Source organism: Periplaneta americana, chromosome 13, assembly GCF_040183065.1.
Source record: "Periplaneta americana isolate PAMFEO1 chromosome 13, P.americana_PAMFEO1_priV1, whole genome shotgun sequence".
Classification (NCBI taxonomy): domain Eukaryota; kingdom Metazoa; phylum Arthropoda; class Insecta; order Blattodea; family Blattidae; genus Periplaneta; species Periplaneta americana.
This window is the reverse complement of record NC_091129.1, coordinates 96703486-96723654: the sequence shown is the minus strand read 5'-3', so window position 1 is coordinate 96723654 and position 20169 is coordinate 96703486. Positions and strand designations below refer to the sequence as shown.

At 34.7% G+C, this 20169-nt stretch overlaps 1 protein-coding gene and 1 long non-coding RNA gene across 3 annotated transcripts in view; one reads left to right on the top strand and one right to left on the bottom strand.

Moving 5' to 3' along the window:
* The window catches only part of LOC138712138 (cytochrome P450 4C1-like), a 29514-nt gene extending 23034 nt beyond the window's left edge, over positions 1 to 6480 (bottom strand). The window contains exons 1-2 of one of the 2 annotated variants that reach the window (XM_069843604.1): positions 6346 to 6480; positions 2742 to 2920 (exon numbers count right to left, since the gene is read on the bottom strand). In XM_069843604.1, coding sequence (XP_069699705.1) covers positions 2742 to 2916 — 175 coding nt within the window. In that variant the 5' untranslated portion in view covers positions 2917 to 2920; positions 6346 to 6480. Of the gene's footprint in view, positions 1 to 2741; positions 2921 to 5995; positions 6150 to 6345 lie in introns of those variants that run through there. The other variant, XM_069843605.1, reaches the window with a different exon arrangement.
* A 5642-nt stretch (positions 6481 to 12122) lies between these two features.
* LOC138712145 (uncharacterized) overlaps positions 12123 to 20169 on the top strand; it is a 204356-nt gene continuing 196309 nt past the window's right edge. The window contains exon 1 of the long non-coding RNA XR_011335641.1: positions 12123 to 12241. This is a non-coding gene — a long non-coding RNA (uncharacterized lncRNA). The remainder of the gene's footprint in view (positions 12242 to 20169) is intronic.

Genomic DNA, 20169 nt, shown 5'->3' with positions numbered 1-20169 from the left:
TATTTTAGGAACATTTTTCCCAGAAACACTTTGCACTACAGGTTCCTAAAAAAATCAAGCATATTTATAATTTAGTTGACTATGTTTTCTGCTATTTTCATTACATTATGAATATTCGTTCAAAAAGAAAAAAAAAATTATCATTCTGAAAAATATTATTAAATTTTTTTTCATACTTTTCTGGCTGTAAAATCCATTATACTTTCGACAACTAAGTGAAAGTGAACATGTTTCTCCATTGCCTTATTAAATAGGAGTAGAAAAAATTTCAGCCTCCTAGCCCTAGTAGTATCTGAGAAAAATGCTCCTGAATTACCCATGTTTTTAAATTAAATTTTCAGGCTTAAAATATTGATAAAATCAAGTATATGAGGTAGAAAGATAATCTAAAAACCAAAATATACCTGCAAATATTGTGATTATGCTATAACAGTTTTAAACTGATAGATTCAAAAGTTGAATGGTAATATCAAAATTTATTCACTTATACACAACAACCATTTGGTAAGATTACCCAGTTTTTATTTGGGCAAAATACTTGGAAGATATGTAGCAAAATTAAACTCAACAGTAAAGGATTTTTTATGAATGTCGGGTAGGACTTCCAGGAAGGACAAAATTAAAAATTCAGCAAATAAGTAATAAAAAAAGAACGTAACTATATCCCATTTCGGTGATGTTAAAAAAAAAAGAAATGAAATGGTATGCACATGCCAACAGAACATGTGATTTATGTGCAAATGAAAATAGCCTGAGTACGCCACAGTATGCTTTCAGGGAGTGGTGGTGGACACTGCAGTGGGATTGCATCGAAACCGTAAAGACACTGAGGCTGAAGAACAGATGGCACTAAAGTGTTGAGCCGCGATACCTGCAAGAGCGCGACCGTTCGGACTTACCTCTTTTGTAAAAAAAGTATTCACCTACCGCTCGCTCTTACTAAAAGGTGGAAATATACAAAAGTAACAGGTACGAATCTCTCGCATTAGTTGAAAGAGAAGTAATACGAGTGGCGGAAGCGTAATGTAGTTTCCATAATAATTAATTAGTTTTAGTAATTTAATGCTATATCATTCATGCTTGAAATCGTATTATATTAATCACTTGAAATCGTGAATGGCCTCATGTTAATATTCTACCTATAACTTCTGATTTATTTTCAATTGCCAGGAAAACATAGAATTGTTGACGTTTTTATGGTATTGTGAAATTTATTACACGAATTTTAATAGCCAAATATTTAACATTTTACGGCAAACGGATAAGATTTGTGAACAATTTAATATTCAAAATGTAATTAGAACTCGCCTTCATCACCTCGCAATGAGTAATCGTCCATAATTTATCTGAAAAATTTAGTTTCGTGTCAAAATGGAATCAGAAAACCTTTAACTTGTAATGGGAAGATAATAAAATTGTACTAAACATATTTTACCGCTAAGGAATACCCTGAAGTCACAACTGATGATATAAGGAGATTTAGGTTAGGTTATTTTAGTTTAGGTTAGAGTAGGTTAGGTTATTTTAGTTTAGGTTAGCGTAGGTTAGGTTAGCTTAGTTTTTACATCAATTTTTCTCGTATTAAATGGTAATAATACACATTATCTTAGTTTTGCATGAGTTAGTTACTTGTTAGGTTTGGTTAGTTTAGCTTGTGATAGGGTATGTAAGGCTACAGTCGAAATTATTCCCAAATTTTTTTATATTAAACTACCATTCGAAGGTCGAGCATATAAACATCGTTTGGGGGGGACGAAAATCGTGGAGTGGTCGTCCTCCAGAGTTACCAAAATAAAAAGGACTGAAAAATATATCAAAGAAATATCTCACTTTTCTAGCACCGAATTTTTGCAGTGAATCTGAAGTTAGTTTCTCAACTAGATTTGTATAGGTACTCGAGGTACTTACCATCAGTGGCGTAGAGTCAATGTAAGCTAAAAAGCTTAGCTTCCCCAGTTAATAATAATTTCATAATAAACCTGCAGTTTATGGAAGAAATAATTTATTAATTTTAATAGAATTTATATTTACGCGTTAAATATTGTGATGCGGCAGCTCAGAATGATTTGTGATGCAGCAGTAAACAAGAAGCCTGCACACGCCAGCTTCCAAGTAGACTGGTTTCTTCTGTGTAATCCACCCCGCAGATTTTCCATCCCTTTCTAACTAAACTACCCTAGTCGCAAGGCTTGCAAGAAGCTAGCTTTAACATTTAAAATAAGTAGTTTCCGAGTTATCCCTTTTCGTCAGTTGTATTCAGTTGAAGTGTTAGTGTGCATTGTGACTGATATAATAAATAATGAGTGAAATAACAGTTCCTGACCTAATTTACTTGAATTTTTTAGGACAATTGTTTTATCAAGACTGACTTACGAACAAAAGTGTGATTTAAAAAACAAATGACCGACTCCCTTGCTGTCAATGAAGGACACAACCAAAAGACAGACGCATACTTGTGATTTCTCTAAGTATGACAGGGAGTGAGCTAATGTTATACGTACACGTGTCTAATTGTTAAGAGATATGTGTAAACCGTGAAATCATATTTTACTACGTATCATTTGAGGTCATGCCTTATTGGTGTTACTTACGATGTTCCAACCAATCTTCGACTGCTGTCTTGGACATTGACTACTATTTATTTTAAGACTGTATTTTTGTAATACGTTTTCTCATATTGCATGAAAGACAACTTGAGTTAGCTTCCCCTGCTCGTAATTTAATGCTACGCCACTGCTTACCATTTCTCTTCAGAAAAGCCATCGGTAGTACGGTGCCAATAATTGGATAAGCAGGAGGTCCAGGTAGCTTATTCAATTGTTTCACAACCTGCGACTTGTTTTTGTCAGAAGGGAACAAGAACATCATGGCGACGATAAACAGCACGCCCGCTATCAGCAATGTCCAGGGCTCCATGGCTCTGAAATCAGGAACAACACTGTCTAGACACGCTTGATTCGACTTTACAAGTGACGTCGTGTTGGAGTTGGGTTAACAGAGGATATAATTTATATTTATTGCCTGCCATGCTCATAAATCTCACAAAGACTATTATCTAACACTTTTATATGCGATATTTTTTCCCCTGTTTTTATAGTGACAAGAAGAAAAAGAAGGCAATTCCAAACAAAGGTTAGAAGCAACCTAAAGTGTAAGTAGATTGGGAAGCAACACATTGGCAGATTCGCATAAAATAATGTGAGAGAGTTCTTATGTCTCAAGTTATCAGAGGTCTGGCTCAAATTCGTATGTATAAAATCCGGTCTCTATTACGTCATCTATAATCTTTTCGTTGTAAGAATAATCCTACAATAAACACTGGCACGTGACTGAAGTGAGGCTTGATTGGCCGCAGTTTGGCGCCAGAGATTCTCAGTAAGTGATCCCACCCACTCCTGTGCATTCTGTTTCATGTTAAACATTTCCCATTACTCGTAAAAGTAGACCTAACTTCACTACTATGCATTGATTTCCTGAGGAAACTGTTACTTTATAATTTACTAATTGGAACTTACTATATACATTCAACATTATTTTTTTTCTCTCCGCTTTTGAGAGCCTTTCCACTCTTACGTTTAGTAACCACACGTATTGAGTATGCAGAAGCCATACTAACACGTGCTTTCGAGAACAAGCTCAAATGGCGCCAGCGTATTACAAGAACAGACTACCTTGGTATTACTCTTAGTATTCATCCGCTTACAACGTAAATAAGAAAATATAAAAGTAGCTTTTCTTTTGCATAGCGTTTTACATATGAGTGAAGTTATATGTTTCGTCCTATTTAATAACTAGAATTCAAATTTTATTTCCAAATAATACAAGGTTATGATTTCCAAATGCGGAACTATATTTTCCTGCGTCGTGTAGTGTTTCGACTGGAAGCCAATCACGGGTATGACAGCCACGTACTTTGTGTTTACATTAGGATTATTTTTACAGCGAAAAGGGTTTAAGTCATGTCTCACATGGTTATGATCATGGGTGGGCAACTGGCGCTCTCAAACTGTGAACAAACTCAGTCAAGTAGAACGAACTCTGTGCTAGCTTCAGTGTACGAGGGCCTTGCAACACGAGTGGTTGTTGGTTCGCTTGCGTCTACAGTGATTGGCGGCATGTAACTGCAGCGGCTGCCTCGGTGTGTGCTTTTTTGTGCCAAGGTTTATAGCGCCTTGGGAGTACGAGTTGCCCACCCATGGTTATGATGGAACGAGTAAGCTCTCGGTCTGTTGGTTTACAAGTAAAACACATGAAGTCAAAAACATTACTTCTGAGAAAAATATGTGTATAATGTACAGTACATAACGGATGTGTATAAACTTAGAACTGGAAAATTAAATACACATAAAGAGAAACAACTTGCTAAAAATATTTCTGGGATTCAATTTTGTCAAGACCTTTCAAAATGCCGTTTTCTCAGAGGTAATTTCTTTACTTAAATGTGTTTTGCTTGTAAGCCGACAATATACGAGTGTTCGTATGCATCAAGTTTAGACAGATCCCAACAGAGCTACAGAGGTCTCGTGACTTCTTGAGGAACGTCAGTAGTAGCTCAGTAGCATTGCTACACATTGATATACGAAAGAAAATTGTGTAGTGTGTATGAAAAGTAACTGAACTGACAAGCAAACATTCTGATAGTGGCATATAAAAAAGTTAAATTTTTTATTCCATCATGTTAATAATATCAAAAGAAGTGCTTATACAAATTTTGGCCACTCGACCGCAATTACGAGGGCCGTAAAAATAAGCTAGCCAGGGGCCGTTAACATAAAGAAAACACAACTTCATTGCAAACTTTATTGGAATAGACACAGCAATAATTGTTGAGCTTTTTTTCAACACATTCCCCACCGGAATTGAGACATTTGTCATATAATGGGATCGACAGAGAGGTGCAGACGGCTGTCAAACGCTGGTTCCGATCCCAGGCGGCTGACTTCTACGACACAAGGATTCAAAAATTGATCCCATGGTATAACAAATGTCTCAATTCCAGTGGGGCATATGTTGACAAATAGCGCAACAATTGCTATATTTGTTTCAATAAATCTTTCCATTCAATTATGCTTTTTTTCTGTAGACGGCCCCAGGGAAAATCACTTTCTGGACGGGCACGTAATTCCGGTCGAGTGGCCAAAATTTGCATAAGCATTTCTTTTGTCATTATTAACATGGTGGGAGAAAACAAATTAACTTTTTTATTTGCCCCTATCAGAATGTTTGCTTGTGAGACATACGGTCAAAGAAAACTTTAGATTTTATTACAATAGCTGTATATTTTACAGAAACATTTCAGTATAAACATAATGTGTCCACCACTGTGGAGCAATGGTTAGCATATCTGATCGTGAAACGAGCGGGCGTAAGTTAAAATTCCTGGTTGAAACAAATTACCTGGAAGATTTTTTTTCCAATGTTTTCCCTCAAACAATTTGAACAAAATTGCTGAGTAACTTTCAACATGGAACCTTGCATTCATTTCGTTATCATTAATTTATGTATCGTTAGTATTTAGGTAAAAGGGGTTAACACACAATTTGTTTTTATTTTCAAGTTTTTGTAAATATATACATTTTTGTAAATAGTTAAAAATTGGGGATTAATTGCTAATTTGTACGTTCGGTTATTTAGTACAACAAAAATTGAAAGTTTCAAGGAGAAAATGAGGAATTTCAAATTTTCAGTATCCTCTTCATTTAAGATCATTAGATGATTGTCCTTAGTTTACAGCCTTGCTTTGTCATTGATTTCCAATGATTACTTATGCTGTTATTTTTATTTGTGAAATGTTTTTCAAACTACTGTACATCATCTTAACCATATTTAAAGCTAACATAAAGGCAATGTTAGCGAAGAAGAAGAAGATACAAAAATATTAAAACACTAAGACAATATTAACAATACTTCTTAGACAATGTCATATAGAATTTACCAAGCCAAATGTTACACTTCAGTTCGCAACAGATAGATTAAGATTATAGTCGAAACTTACCCGTTACGTTCGCTCTTGTCCAGACCACGAATACAAGCAACTACATTTCATATCAGAACTGTGTGTAAATAAATATAAAACTATCATGTTTATTTTGTTGAGATTACATATCACTAATTTAAGAAAACATTATTTCACACGTACAAACGTTGACACATTTATTTCTGTTTGATCAGCACTATCAAAACAAAAATACAAAGATATTTGACGCTTTAATTCTTACCACGATAATACCAAACTCAATGTTCAGATAAGATAAGGCAGACAGAACTCAGGTATTAAAAACGCACTTTGGTAACGAATGTGCATACAAAACAAAACTTACACAAGTTTCGTATGAATAAATTTACCTTTATATTTGATAAAAACACTCTCAGTACTCGTGTTTTCTTGAGCTCTGGAGATACAATGAAAAATGAAGGCAGGATCAGGTGAATTTATTTACTGATTTTGCTGCGTCACTCTACTGAGTCTACTCCAAGTGCTATCTGTTATTATCCATTGATCCAAAGGTTAGTCGCAAAACATGACAGCAGTTTTCGATACTGAAAAGTAAACAATTTGTTTGTAATCTGTAGGGTATTATAATTGAATAGTTTTGATGTGAACTTTGTACTACAATAACTGTTTAGAGGAAATTACAGGACTATATTGCGAAAATAGAACAATGCAAAAAAAATATATATGTAGGGGAAATCGTAGTACTATCTGTGATAATTAAGAGTCGGCTATATTTAAAATGGTTTAAATAAATGGTGTCATGCAAATTACATAATTTTGTACGTCTAAAAGTTCACATTTATTATATAGGCCTAATAATCTTCAGTAATTAATTGATTGAGGTGGCCATGATTATGGTGTCTTCTTAGTTACTCAGTTATATGTGTTTTGGATTTAATAGTAATATGCGTTACAATAGCGGTATGTTGAAGTTTTCATGTTCGAGGAAAAGTTTGAAAAAGCGAAACGTAGTTGAGCTTTTTTAATTTCCAAGAATTGAAAGAAAATATACCGCTCGTGTATCGTACATTATTTTGTGCGAAGATCGTTTATTACATACCTGAAAGAGGAATTTCTAATTAGTTGCAATGAAATCTCCATCTTGGTTTCTGTTCAATGACGGCAAATTTGCAAAACAAAAATATGTATCTTTAACATTGCTGCTTTAAAATGTTTTCTGTGTTTACTATACTCCAGCAGGCCGTGATATACGTCCGTCTTTTTTTTCCCCCAGTCTATGATGAGTCTGGAATCTTGTTGATTTTTTCACGGCTTCCTTAATGTTACTTGCATCACGAATGCAGTAACTTTAGTGGAGTTGTAGAGTTTACTTAATTTATGCAAATATTTAAAAACAATAATTAACAGTGCAATTTAGGTGAAATTGCAGTGGTAAGTTTCCAATTTATAATTATTACTATATTGAACGTCTCTAAAAATAATATGTTAAAAGCCTAAAACAGTAAAATCAATATGTCACTTAAGCGGTAAGAAGAGGGAAATTGTTATGTGTGTTAGGTTGGGAATACTGAATGTGGAATTTTAGACTTTCCGCGGATTGGTTTTGTGCGGAAACCAAGCAAATACGCACGATCTCGCACAAAATATTTTTCAATTTGATTTATCTTTTGTGGTAGTAATAAAGAGTTCATTATTATCCCCACAACTGGTGAACTCGACAAAACTTTATGCTCTTTATTATGGCAACAGTGGTAGGTTCATCTGTGAATGTGGAATGCGTGAAACTAATTAAAATCCCATGAGTTTGGAAAGCTAATACAATACTATGGTTCAAACAACTGGAAACTGTTTTCACTCGATCACGATTTATACATGATATTATATAAATACAACTAGCCTTAGCGCCATACATTTGGATCGATAAGCCTTAATGGTTGTTTCCGATATAATTTCGAAATAAGCCACCACAAAACAGGTAGGCTATATAATACTATTAAGGAATGTATTATGAAAGTAGTGAAGTCAAATTTAGCAAACTGATGCCAATGGAGAAAATCATAACATAGTGTGAGGAAAACAAGTGGGCAAAACTTCAGGCATGCATTCCTCATATAGGTCTATTACTCGTAGAAGAAAAAGTGGTTATATCAACAGGAATCCGGAAACGTTTGGTTTCTGAGTAGGGCTTGCAAGTACGTTTGTTTGCTGAAATAATTATGATGCATTCTGTTTACATTTCCTTAGATAAACTGCTCAAAATATTTACGTTCTGCCTGAAAACAAGCTAAATACAGACATCTTAGATGTTCGATCTCTAAGGGGAGCGGACTGCGATTCAGATCACTTTCTAGTCAGAGTTAAATATAGATCTAGATTATCAAGATTAGCAACTTTTGTAAATAACAGGTGCATAAAATTTAATATTAATAAATTTGAGGACAGTACAATAGCAGATGAGTATAGAAGAACTATAACAGATAATATTCATAAACAGAACATACAGGAGATGAATATTGAACAGAAATGGTCCTTCATTAAACAAAATATACATTCAGCTGCCTCAGAGATCATTCAGACCACGCAGAATAAAAATAGGAACACTTGGTTTGATCAAGAATGCAAAGAAATGATAGATAAGAGAAATGAACTCAGACTGGTAATGCTACAAAAGAAAACTAGAGCAGCAACAAATAAATACAAAGAAGGAAGGAGAAATGCTAAAAATATTTGTAAAATGAAAAAGAAAATGTTTGAAGAAAATTTATTGTACGACTTAGATGAAAAATTTGGAAAAAATGAAAGCAGAAAGTTCTTTAAAAGTGTCAGAAGGCAGAAGAAGGGCTTCCAACCAAGAACGATGATATGTAAAAACAAAGATGGAAACCTAATTACTGGAGAACTACAGGTACTAAAAGTATGCACTGAATATTTTAATAATCTCTTGAGTTCTGGAGGACAAGAAGATATAAATCTAAACGTATCCTATTTTGGACCTGACCCTTACATGCCAGTACCAACGAATACTATGGTATATGATGCAATAAGGAAAATGAAAAACAATAGAGCACCAGGAGAAGATTCGATTAATGCAGAGTTAATCAAAACGGGTGGAAAGGAGTTGTGGAAATGTATTCATAATCTGATTGTGTATATATGGAATCAGGAACAAATGCCTAGTGATTGGAGTGTAGCTGTCATATGCCCTATACATAAAACGGGAAGTAAACTGGAATGTAAGAATTATAGAGGCATATCACTGCTAAATACTACATATAAAATTTTCACTAATATCTTAGCTAAGTATTTAGAACCATACATAGAAGCAGCTCTTGGAGAATACCAGTGCGGTTTCCGTAAGGGTCGATCAACAACAGATCAAATATTTTCTTTACGCCTAATTTTAGAGAAGTTTTGTGAATTTAATTTACCTTTGCACCAATTATATATTGATTTTAAAAAAGCTTTTGACTGCATTAGCAGAGATTATATTCTAGAAACTTTAGGCGAAATTGGAGTTCCCAATAAACTGATCAATTTGACTAAAATAACTTTAACACAAACTCAAAATAAAGTTAAAATGCAGAATAAACTCTCTGAAAGCTTTATAACTTTTAATGGCATTAGGCAAGGTGATGCCTTATCAACTATGTTGTTTAATGTTGGATTGCATAGAATTGTTCAAAAGATAACCATAAACCCAGGAGGTACAATCATCAATAGAACGGCACAATATATGGCATATGCAGACGATATTGTTATCTTATCACGCAATGTAAGTACAATGGATGAAATACTCAAACAAATAGAAGCTGAAGCAATCAAAGCCGGTCTGGAAATTAACAATGATAAAACTAAATACATGTATAATATGAATAATGACAATACTAATAAGATTAATTTAAATGATACTGATTTTGATAGAGTTTCCTGTTTTAAGTATCTGGGTTCCATGGTGAAAGACAATAATGATGTTATGACTGATATAAAAGAGAAGATTGCAGCTGGGAATCGAGGTCTTTGGGCATTGAATAAAACTATGAAATCTAGGTGTATCTCAAGAAAAGCTAAAATAAGAATATATAAAACTGTTATTAAACCAATTGTAGTATATGAAAGTGAAACCTGGACTCTATCTGAAAGGGCAATAAAGATCTTAAATGCCTGGGAAAGGAAAGTATTACGGAAAATCTTTGGGCCTACTTATGAGCAAGAGCAAGGGTTTTGGCGAATTAAAACAAATGCTGAGTTATATGAATTATATAAAAATATCAACATTGTTGCTGACATAAAACTCAGAAGGTTAGAGTGGCTGGGACACGTAGCCAGAATGGAGAACAATCGCACACCCAAAGCTCTACTAGATGCATTACCAGTAGGAAGAAGGAAAGTCGGACGACCTAAATTGAGATTGCTGGATGACGTTCAGGCTGACCTAACAAAAGCTGGAATTAGAAGATGGAGAACACGAGCATTAGACTGGAGTGATTGGTCGGATGTTCTGAGGGAGGCTAAGGCTAAACTATAAGGGCCGTAATGCCAATGATGATGATGATGATGATGATGATGATGATGATGATGATGAATGCAAGCCGCATCTCGTCGTCTCATCGAGATCCCAACATTCTCGGCAGAGTTCTTATTGTCTGAGAGCCTTGCAGAATTCGCTGGCGGAGAGTTCCTTCTTTATCGAGAGGAGTCGAATAAACAAACGAATTTAAGTGGGGTAATTTCATGGAAAACAGTGTGACGTGAAACATTAATATCTCCAAATTTGTTTAAAATTTTACATTCAACTCCTTATGTCACATATACTGGGTGTTCATTTCAAAGTGTGTCATGACGTCACTGTTGAGTCAGCGATTTGAAGCGAGTTTCAGCTTTCATGTCAGAGAAGTTGCCTATTAATCAAGGCGTTCAATCTGGACTTGAGAACGTGTACGGTATAACTTGAACGTCGTAGCAACAGATGGCGGTCTGTACGGTGTATGTGCTACCATAACCTCTTTCGAAGTGTGTTTTGCACGGCCAAGTCGTACGTAGGGTACTTGTTATCATCGGTTGCGTACCACTACATTTCACAAGACAAATCAAATGCTCCGTGTCCATGTTGACCGTCGAAGTTAATGTCAACAAATACGTAAGAAATCGTCTTAACCCTCTCCCCATATCTCGACAGTAAGAAAAAAACTCACCTCAGTACATGTTTCGAAACAGTTCACATTCCTGCCACTACCGGTGTTAACGTATGTATCGGTAAGTACTTTTCAGAATGAACGCCGTACTTGCTAGGCAACTTTTCTGGCACACAGGTAACTTTTCTGGCACTTCTGCGGAAGTGTAGGAAGATTGAATTCTCTATGCTCATCGGCTAGCCACATGACGACATACAGCGAGCCATGACACACTTTGAACTGAACACCCATCATTGATCATTTACAAAATTATGTTTGCGACAGCTACCGTTTAAATCAGGCCTGCACAAACGGCGCTCATTGAGTGCGGCCGCTCCTTCGGAGCGGGATAGCCGTCTACAGAAATCTACAGAAACGCAAACGCTTAATGAAGTGTATAAAGTAATGTTATTGCATTATCTCTTTTGCTGCTTCATTACGAATCTTAGACATTGAGAGGGAGATTAGAACTGCACAGAGATAAAATGAACGTAAAGTCCATTAGGCATCAGTGACATGATATATCCATAATAAGAAATAAAAAATAAAAACATTCCGAACGCATGATAATGTCGAGTACTTGTAAAGCAGCAATGAATTGTAATATTGATGATAAACAGTGCTAAATTTTCTAATGAAGCATGACGAGAACATTTCTGAGATGTCTGAGCGACCAACAACGTGAAACTACCTAGTTATGAACTAATAGAGTTATATCAGGTCATGGCAAATTTGGACTTATTTTGAACGATTCAAAATTAAGACTGGAGAAGAATCGATGTGCGCGTGTGGAGATAGTTAGTCGGTTAAACATTTACTGTTTGAATGTCCTATATTTTATATGCAAAGACAATATTTACTATCCAAGCTGTAAATTGCAAAATAACTTATGAACAAACAATATGTACTGTTTGTCAAAAGCACTGTTGCTACAAACGCTTCGTCAAATTCATATATCTTATATATTCAAGTCTATAGTTTCATCATTATCAACATGACCATCCAAAACTTGTATTAGACCAAGTAGTCTGTTACGGTCTCACATCAGTCCATCTCTTAGCCCGGCGACCAACGGATCTTCTTCCACGAGGAGCATACTGGAGATTTTGTTTCGGTATGAGTGTTCTATTCACCCTTTTGATATGATTAACATATTGTGATATTGGTTAGACTTTGAGTTATTTCAGTATATCATTATTTCTGTTATGGTCTCATTTTGTGACTCCTACAGTGCATCTCACGAACTTCATCTCGGCAGCGATTATTCTTGAGGAGTCAGGTGTCATGGTCCGAGCCTCGCATCCTTAAGATAAAACTGCCGGGCAAGAGTTTTATAAATGTTGATTCGTGTATTCATCTGAAATAATGATGATACCAAAACTGTGTTTATTATGCATGATGTTTTTATGAATTTGGTAATTTAATTTATGTCAAGGTCATGCGTAAATGATAACGAATATCCAAGGTAATTAATATTGTTCACTCTTTCTAATAGTTTGTTACTGTGGTACATTTTGCTGGGTATATATGTGTATATTTTCCTAAATGCAAACACTTTAGTTTTATCATATGAGATATTCATATCACAATTTAATTTATGTTTGATAGATATATGTAAAATATGACACAAGCTTTTCATATTTTTCCAATTACTTTTTGAGAAACAAATATTTACCCTTTTACTTGTTAATTTTTTCATTTTTTGTAAGTTAACACATCCTCAACACATGGTGATTTGAATACTTTCAATAGCAGAAGAAAACACACGTGTCAGTTTACTTCACATGCTTTTGTGATGGTTGTGCTATTTTTCAATGAGATTGGAGAAAAACTGGATTCTTTATTGCATTTTGAATGTTACAAAATGTTGAAAATTGGAAAATCGAAAAAACGAGCATCGAAATACAGCATTTATTTATTTGTTTATTTATTTATTTATTTATTTATTTATTTAACCTGGTAGAGATAAGGACATCAGGCCTTCTCTTCCCCTCTACCAGGGGATTACAACTACAATATTAAGAATACAATTACAGTTGTAATATGATACATATTATCGATATCCTTCCTTCTTATACAGGTATACCACATACATTTTTCTCCTACATAACAACGCGAAATATGAACCGAGTGAAAAGTAAAATTAGTTAGAATGAAGAACGAAGTCTGTCAGGATGACAGCTGAGTGTCAGTTTAAAGGGCTACAGTTCCACGCAAGCGCTGGTCCCTTTAAATTCGTCCTTAGGGACTTTAAATTGATATAGGGCCAAAATAAGCATATATTTATAAAACTAAAACATTATTTTATTATTTTGAATTAAAAACAAAATTTCTTTTTTTTAATGTTTTTTTTTCGTTATTTTTACCGACCTATATCCATTATGTGATTAAATATGTTATTACTTATTAAATAACTGTTATTGTTAAACGTTTAAGTGAGCACCTATTCAGAAAAATGTCCATGATCATTTCTGTAATACTCTACTGGCATCTTATTTCTTAGCAACCCGCAAAATATCAGTGCGATATAAAAAAAATACGTTGTTTGAATGTCAACGTAAGTTATAGGAATTAAATTTAAGGTATTATTAGTGACTTAAGAAGCGAATTATTCATATTTATTTTCTTGAAGTGGTTACGATATTAATTTCAATTGATTAAAGTTCTTGTTAACACTTTGTTAAAAACATAAAATTTACTTTGTCATACGTTAAAAGTGTTAAAATTGTAAAATTGTCGACAGACGGCCCGTTTGGACGCTATGTGTCGTCGTCCTCGGTGTCTCTTGAACCACTGGTGATCTTGACTCTGCGATGTGCAGTTGTCGATGGTAGAGGTGGGGGTGTGTTGCTCCTATGGTGGGGGTTGGCTGTTTGTATGTTATGATGTATTATGACGTCAAATAATGTGTGCGTATCGAACTGCAGTTGTGTGTTAAGTGTATATTGTGGGTATGCTATTGTATTCTTATATATTTCGTACTGTTCTAGGATGTTTAACTGTGAACATTTTGGTGTGATGTGTAAAATTTCCATATCTGTTTCTATATTATTGTAGTCATGATTATTGTTGATAATGTGGTCTGCATAATTTGATGTGATGTAGGGTTTGGTTATAGCTTTAATATGTCCATTATATCTTGTGTGAAAGGATCTTCCTGTCTGTCCTATGTAAAAATGTGGGCAACTATTGCATTTTAATTTGTAAACTCCAGTTGAATTATATTTATTTAAATGTTTAATGTGGTTATTTAAGTATTTCTGTGTTGTATTATTTGTTTTGTATGCAATCTTGTACTTTAGTTTTCTGAATGAAGTTGCAATTTTGTGGGTATTGGTATTGTGATATGTTAATGTTATGTATTTATTCTCGCGTGCTGTTTGTGTTGGTTTGTTCTGTTTTTGTTTTGCCTTTTTTATTAGTGTGTCTATTATGTCAGGGTTGTATCCATTGTCTTGTGCTATATATTTTATTGTGTTTAATTCTTCAGTATAGTTGTCATTGTTCATTGGCATATTAATTAATCTGTGTGTCATTGTACGGAAAGCTGCATGTTTATGTTGTATGGGATGATTTGATGAATTGTGTATATGTGTTGTGGTTGTAGTGGGTTTCCTGTAAATTTTGAATTCGTGTCTGTTATTTGTTTTGGTTATGGTGATGTATAAGAAGTTTATAGCTTGGTTATGTTCCATTTCTACTGTATACTTTAATTTGGGATATATTTTGTTGAGTTGTTGATGTAGGTTTTCTATTTGTCTTTTGTTTCCATTATATAAAACTATTATGTCATCTACATATCGATGCCAGTACATTATTTTCTCTGCGTGTTTGTTGTTGTCGGTGTTTAGTATGTGTGTTTGTTCTATGTTGTGAATAAAGATTTCAGCTAATATACTTGATATAGGTGAACCCGTTGGTAATCCTTCAGTTTGTATATAGTATTTATTGTTATGTGTGAAATAATTTTGTTTAGTAATAATTTCTGTGATGTGTATAATTTCGTTAATGTGAGTCTGTGGTATGTTATTTTTTATAAGCATTTTCCGAAGTATTTCAAATGTTTCTGTTGCAACTTCATTCAGAAAACTAAAGTACAAGATTGCATACAAAACAAATAATACAACACAGAAATACTTAAATAACCACATTAAACATTTAAATAAATATAATTCAACTAGAGTTTACAAATTAAAATGCAATAGTTGCCTACATTTTTACATAGGACAGACAGGAAGAGCCTTTCACACAAGATATAATGAACATATTAAAGCTATAACCAAACCCTGCATCACATCAAATTATGCAGACCACATTATCAACAATAATCATGACTACAATAATATAGAAACAGATATGGAAATTTTACTCATCACACCAAAAATTTCACAGTTAAACATCCTAGAACAGTACGAAATATATAAGAATACAATAGCATACCCACAATATACACTTAACACACAACTGCAGTTCGATACGCACACATTATTTGACGTCATAATACATCATAACATACAAACAGCCAACCCCCACCATAGGAGCAACACACCCCCACCCCTACCATCGACAACTGCACATCGCAGAGTCATGATCACCAGTGGTTCAAGAGACACTGAGGACGACGACACATAGCGTCGAAACGGGCCGTCTGTCGAAGGTATATACCTTTTTTAACAATTTTAACACTGTTAACGTATGACAAAGTTAATTTTATGTTATTAATTTCAAGTTCAAGTTCTTCTTTGTTTTATGATTATGATAAGATAATTCTCTTCAAGCGGTGGACTAAGACTATTTGAAATCACACAACCACCAACTATAGGAATTCTACTAATCCTCTGTCATCTTTCTTATTATGTTATTTAACCACGCTGTATAAACTACTAGATTATTTAGCATCGATGGAATTGGTAATAGCGAGATGGCATTTGTCAACTTGAGGTCGAGTACAAGCCATAGGACTACATAATATTCGCCTCACAGTTGGGTAAAATCTCAGAGAGAACCGAATCAAGTCATCATTCCAATCAAGAATCGAACCCATGCTGGAACGCAGTTCCGGATGAGCAGGCAAACGCGCTACTGACTAAGCCACGCCGATGTTTATTGAATAATATCTTCCTGGCCTGTTAATGAGATGATTTCCTGTACGAAACAATAATATTTTAAAGTAGAGTCACTACATTGGTAAAAGAAATCATTAGAGAAAATTTTACTCTGATCCCCAGCTAAACGTATGCCCAACCCCCACCAGTTGACTACACTAAGGTTCGCTGAGCTTCCAGGTTTCGAGCAGACAGTCATACTCGTCCCTAGACCAGTCCCTTCCATGCCAGCCGGCGTTCGGTGAATTCTGTGAAATGATAACGAAGTGGGATTCGGAAGAAAATATGTTGATACCTTAAGTGGAGAAACTAGAGAATCTCGAGAAAAACCCCCTCTGCGACCTTGTTCGCCACAAGTGAGGCACTCAGCGCACAAATGACCCAGACCACAAAATTATATTTACACTTTACCTCTTTGTAACTGTGCGCGAAATGCGATACACAAACGAAACTTGAGCTGAAATCTCATGGAAAAATTAGAAATGATGATCAAACCGATTTAGTCTCTGACGAGAACATTATGAGCTGTAAGCTCAATATGAAAACAATCAACCTGGATGTTCAGTGTTGTTATTGCATGATAATGCAGTCCACATTCGACAAGATAGAGCAGTAATTTAAGAACTCGGCAAGGAAATTGTTCCGCATCCTCCCTGTTCTCCCGACCTTGCACCTCAGATTTTCACCTTTTCCACTCTCTTTCTAATCACATCCAGGTACAAGTCTTTCCTGACCAAGAGAACTTGATATAATCCTCTTGTTCCTGACGAAGAAACTCTTGACACTTGGCTCACTGATTTTTTCAACCCAAAACCATTTCATTTCTATAGAACTCCTACCTGAACATTGGCAGAAGGTCATTGACACCGAAGGCGAGTACATTACCGACTGAGTGAATGAAGATTGTGAGTATAATATTATGGTGTTAATGATGTTATTGTGTTAACTTACTATAGTACTATTAAATGAATGAAAGTACAGAAAAACGCTATGAACTTAAGAACCAATATAATATCTTTCAAAAAGTGTTATTTTAATGTTTACCTGTAATCAGGTGAAAAACAGTGCGCATTTGTTACTTTCTGGTTGAAAAATATATTATGAAATACAAAGTATCTAGAATCTAAACGCGTTTTACTTATAAGGAGAATAGTCCATAAGGTGACTTTAAATAAATATTTAGCTTGTTACTAAATATTTAGTTTATTATTATTTATGTAACAGTAAATTTTATCAGTAATACTCTTACAGACACACGGATAAGCAGATGTGAACATACGAAAAGGGGTGGGAAGACGGACTTATACTACAGTCTTGAATAGATTTGAACCGCAGAGCGAAGCTGGTATGATCAATGTACAGTAGTAGCAAAAGAAGCCGGACCGACCCTTGTAGCTGATTTCAGAGTCACAGATTCAAATTTTGCTAGTCACAAAACACATCCATCTTGTATATAATTAATTGTAACAATGAAATTTATTGCATTTATTCGATTCTTAACGTCTTTTATTTCCTTCAGTGCCTCAAACTTACAGACGAAAAAACTTTGAGAGTTTTATTTTAATCTGGCATCAATATTACATTTCTACCTCTATTCGGCAAAGATAACTGCGTATTTTTATATTAAATAGCAGTACATACCTCTGGCTTCACTATCCATATTGAAATTACCACAGTTTGACACAATAAACAGCAGAGGATTCTTTTGTATCAGCTACAAGGGTCGGTTCGGTTCTTTTTGTCACTACTGTACACCTACACTGTACTCAAAGCAACCAAACGCAGGACTATACTAATGAGTGATTCCTTATTGGTGTCACCTATGAGTTTCAAAGCAGTGTTCGGACTCCTGACTAAACATATTACTATTGATATAATTTTATTTAGGTTTATTTTTATAGTCTAATAATTATAATAAATTATTATTGATAGTCCCTACTAAATTCCTATTTCCCGCACTGTATTTCTCGTTGGTTGATAGGTGTGAGGTAACATGCTCTCTGTGATTGTCAAGACGTTCATTCTAGTGTTCTGCCCAAGGGCAGGTATTTAATTGGAAATCCAACTTTATCCAATCTTTCGTATTTTCTGCCTTCCTCATTGCTTAATTCAGTATTTCGCCGATAGGGCTCAACTTTTGCTTCAAACTATTTTTTTCTAAGAGGTGAAACTTAAACTGAGAGGATTCAATCCGACTACGGAACTGGAATCCGATGTGACTTAGTGGATAAAGCGTCAGCAGGTAGAGCTGAAAACCCGGCTTCGAGTCCCGGTGCCGGAGAAAACTTTTCTCCTCTCCACCCATCCTTCATCATAATATGGTAATGCAGAATTCCTACTCGGAAATATCATACGTACTTCGGTACATCACAATACTATTTTTTTTCTTGTTGACATGAATGGGCAAATATAACTAACGTACGTCCAGGTCCCTGCAGAGGCTGAGTGATCAGATTTTCAGATTGTCATGCAGGCAGTCCAGTTTCGAGTATCGGTCAGGCCTGGGATTTTTCATTGTAAAGTCCATAGTGACACTTCTGACGGACGATTCCCCGACTTTTCGTCACAGAGAAACGTACTGCGGAACTTCCGTCACAGATTTTTTTTGCCACAATGGTGTTTTGTCACCACAGACTTAGTCACAGCGACGAAAATTCCACGCAGTCCATTTCGCCATGCGCTAAAGTAATAGGTCTATCACAGCCGTTTGAGTTGGTTACAGCACTTTACAAAGTATGGATGTGGTAGCCTACATCTTGCAAATTTCAATTGGGTAGGCCTACAGAATATACATTTACATAGTCTATGACAGGGACGGGGAACTCATTGTAAACAGAGCAGACGTGTGATTACCTATACGCTATACAACAGGAACACTATGACATGTGTCCATGGAACTATATCGGAATGTACAAGTATGGCGCAATATCAAATGAAAGCGAATCGGGTGTGCTTGTAGAGTACATAAAACTGTAATATGTTCAGAATCTCCTTATGGCATTAAACTTGAAAGAAAAAAGAATCAATACATCTTGATTACAAAACTTTTAACGCTATATCACTCCGAAATGTAAATTATATAATATGCTTTATATTCCGAAAAGTGTCAACTTCACAGTGCTGGTAATTTTAGTTCACATATAATCAATAAGGCCTACGGTATCGGTACCAATTATTATTTCGTTATAAATATGAAAAGAGAATTTCACAGAATATGGCTTACCTTAAATGGGAAGGAATTGATACTTATGCTGTATGTTAAAAATATTTGACAAAATAACTGAATAATAATGACGACTAATTAGAACAGAAAAAGACCTTTCATTAATACTACAAAATGAAATATAATTGCTTCATCAATTTATATTAACACAAACTCGTAAACTACAACTTGCAAAAATAGGCCAAATTCAATTACAAAAGTGAAATTATTTTATTTGACAAACAGTTTATCATACTGTCAAGAAAGACATTTAATATTTCATACATATTAATTTCACAATTTTTAACACTATATCATTTCGGAATATGTATTATATGTCTTTCTCGTGTTAAATTTTACCGTAACTGATTAACAGGCTGAAACATGTTGACCAGATACGGTAAAATTTAACACGACAAAGAAATATAATATATATTCTGATTTAATATTTCTTTAAACCTATTGCTCCATGATACTTTCTTCAGAATTCATCTGCACTTCCATACGAAATTTGATACCGTTTACTTGCAACTAACATTAATATCAGGATTAAGTTCTGAAGTAAACAAACGTAAAAGAGGAACTACATTACCGCCAGTAATATTGCTGCACCAACGAACTTGTTGTTCGCATAATTAATGCTAAATATTGCAAGAAAACGAGCAATAGGCCTAAACATTCGGAGATTCGGTAATTTTATTTCTGCTAGTTCCCTATAAGCCTACAATTCCAATT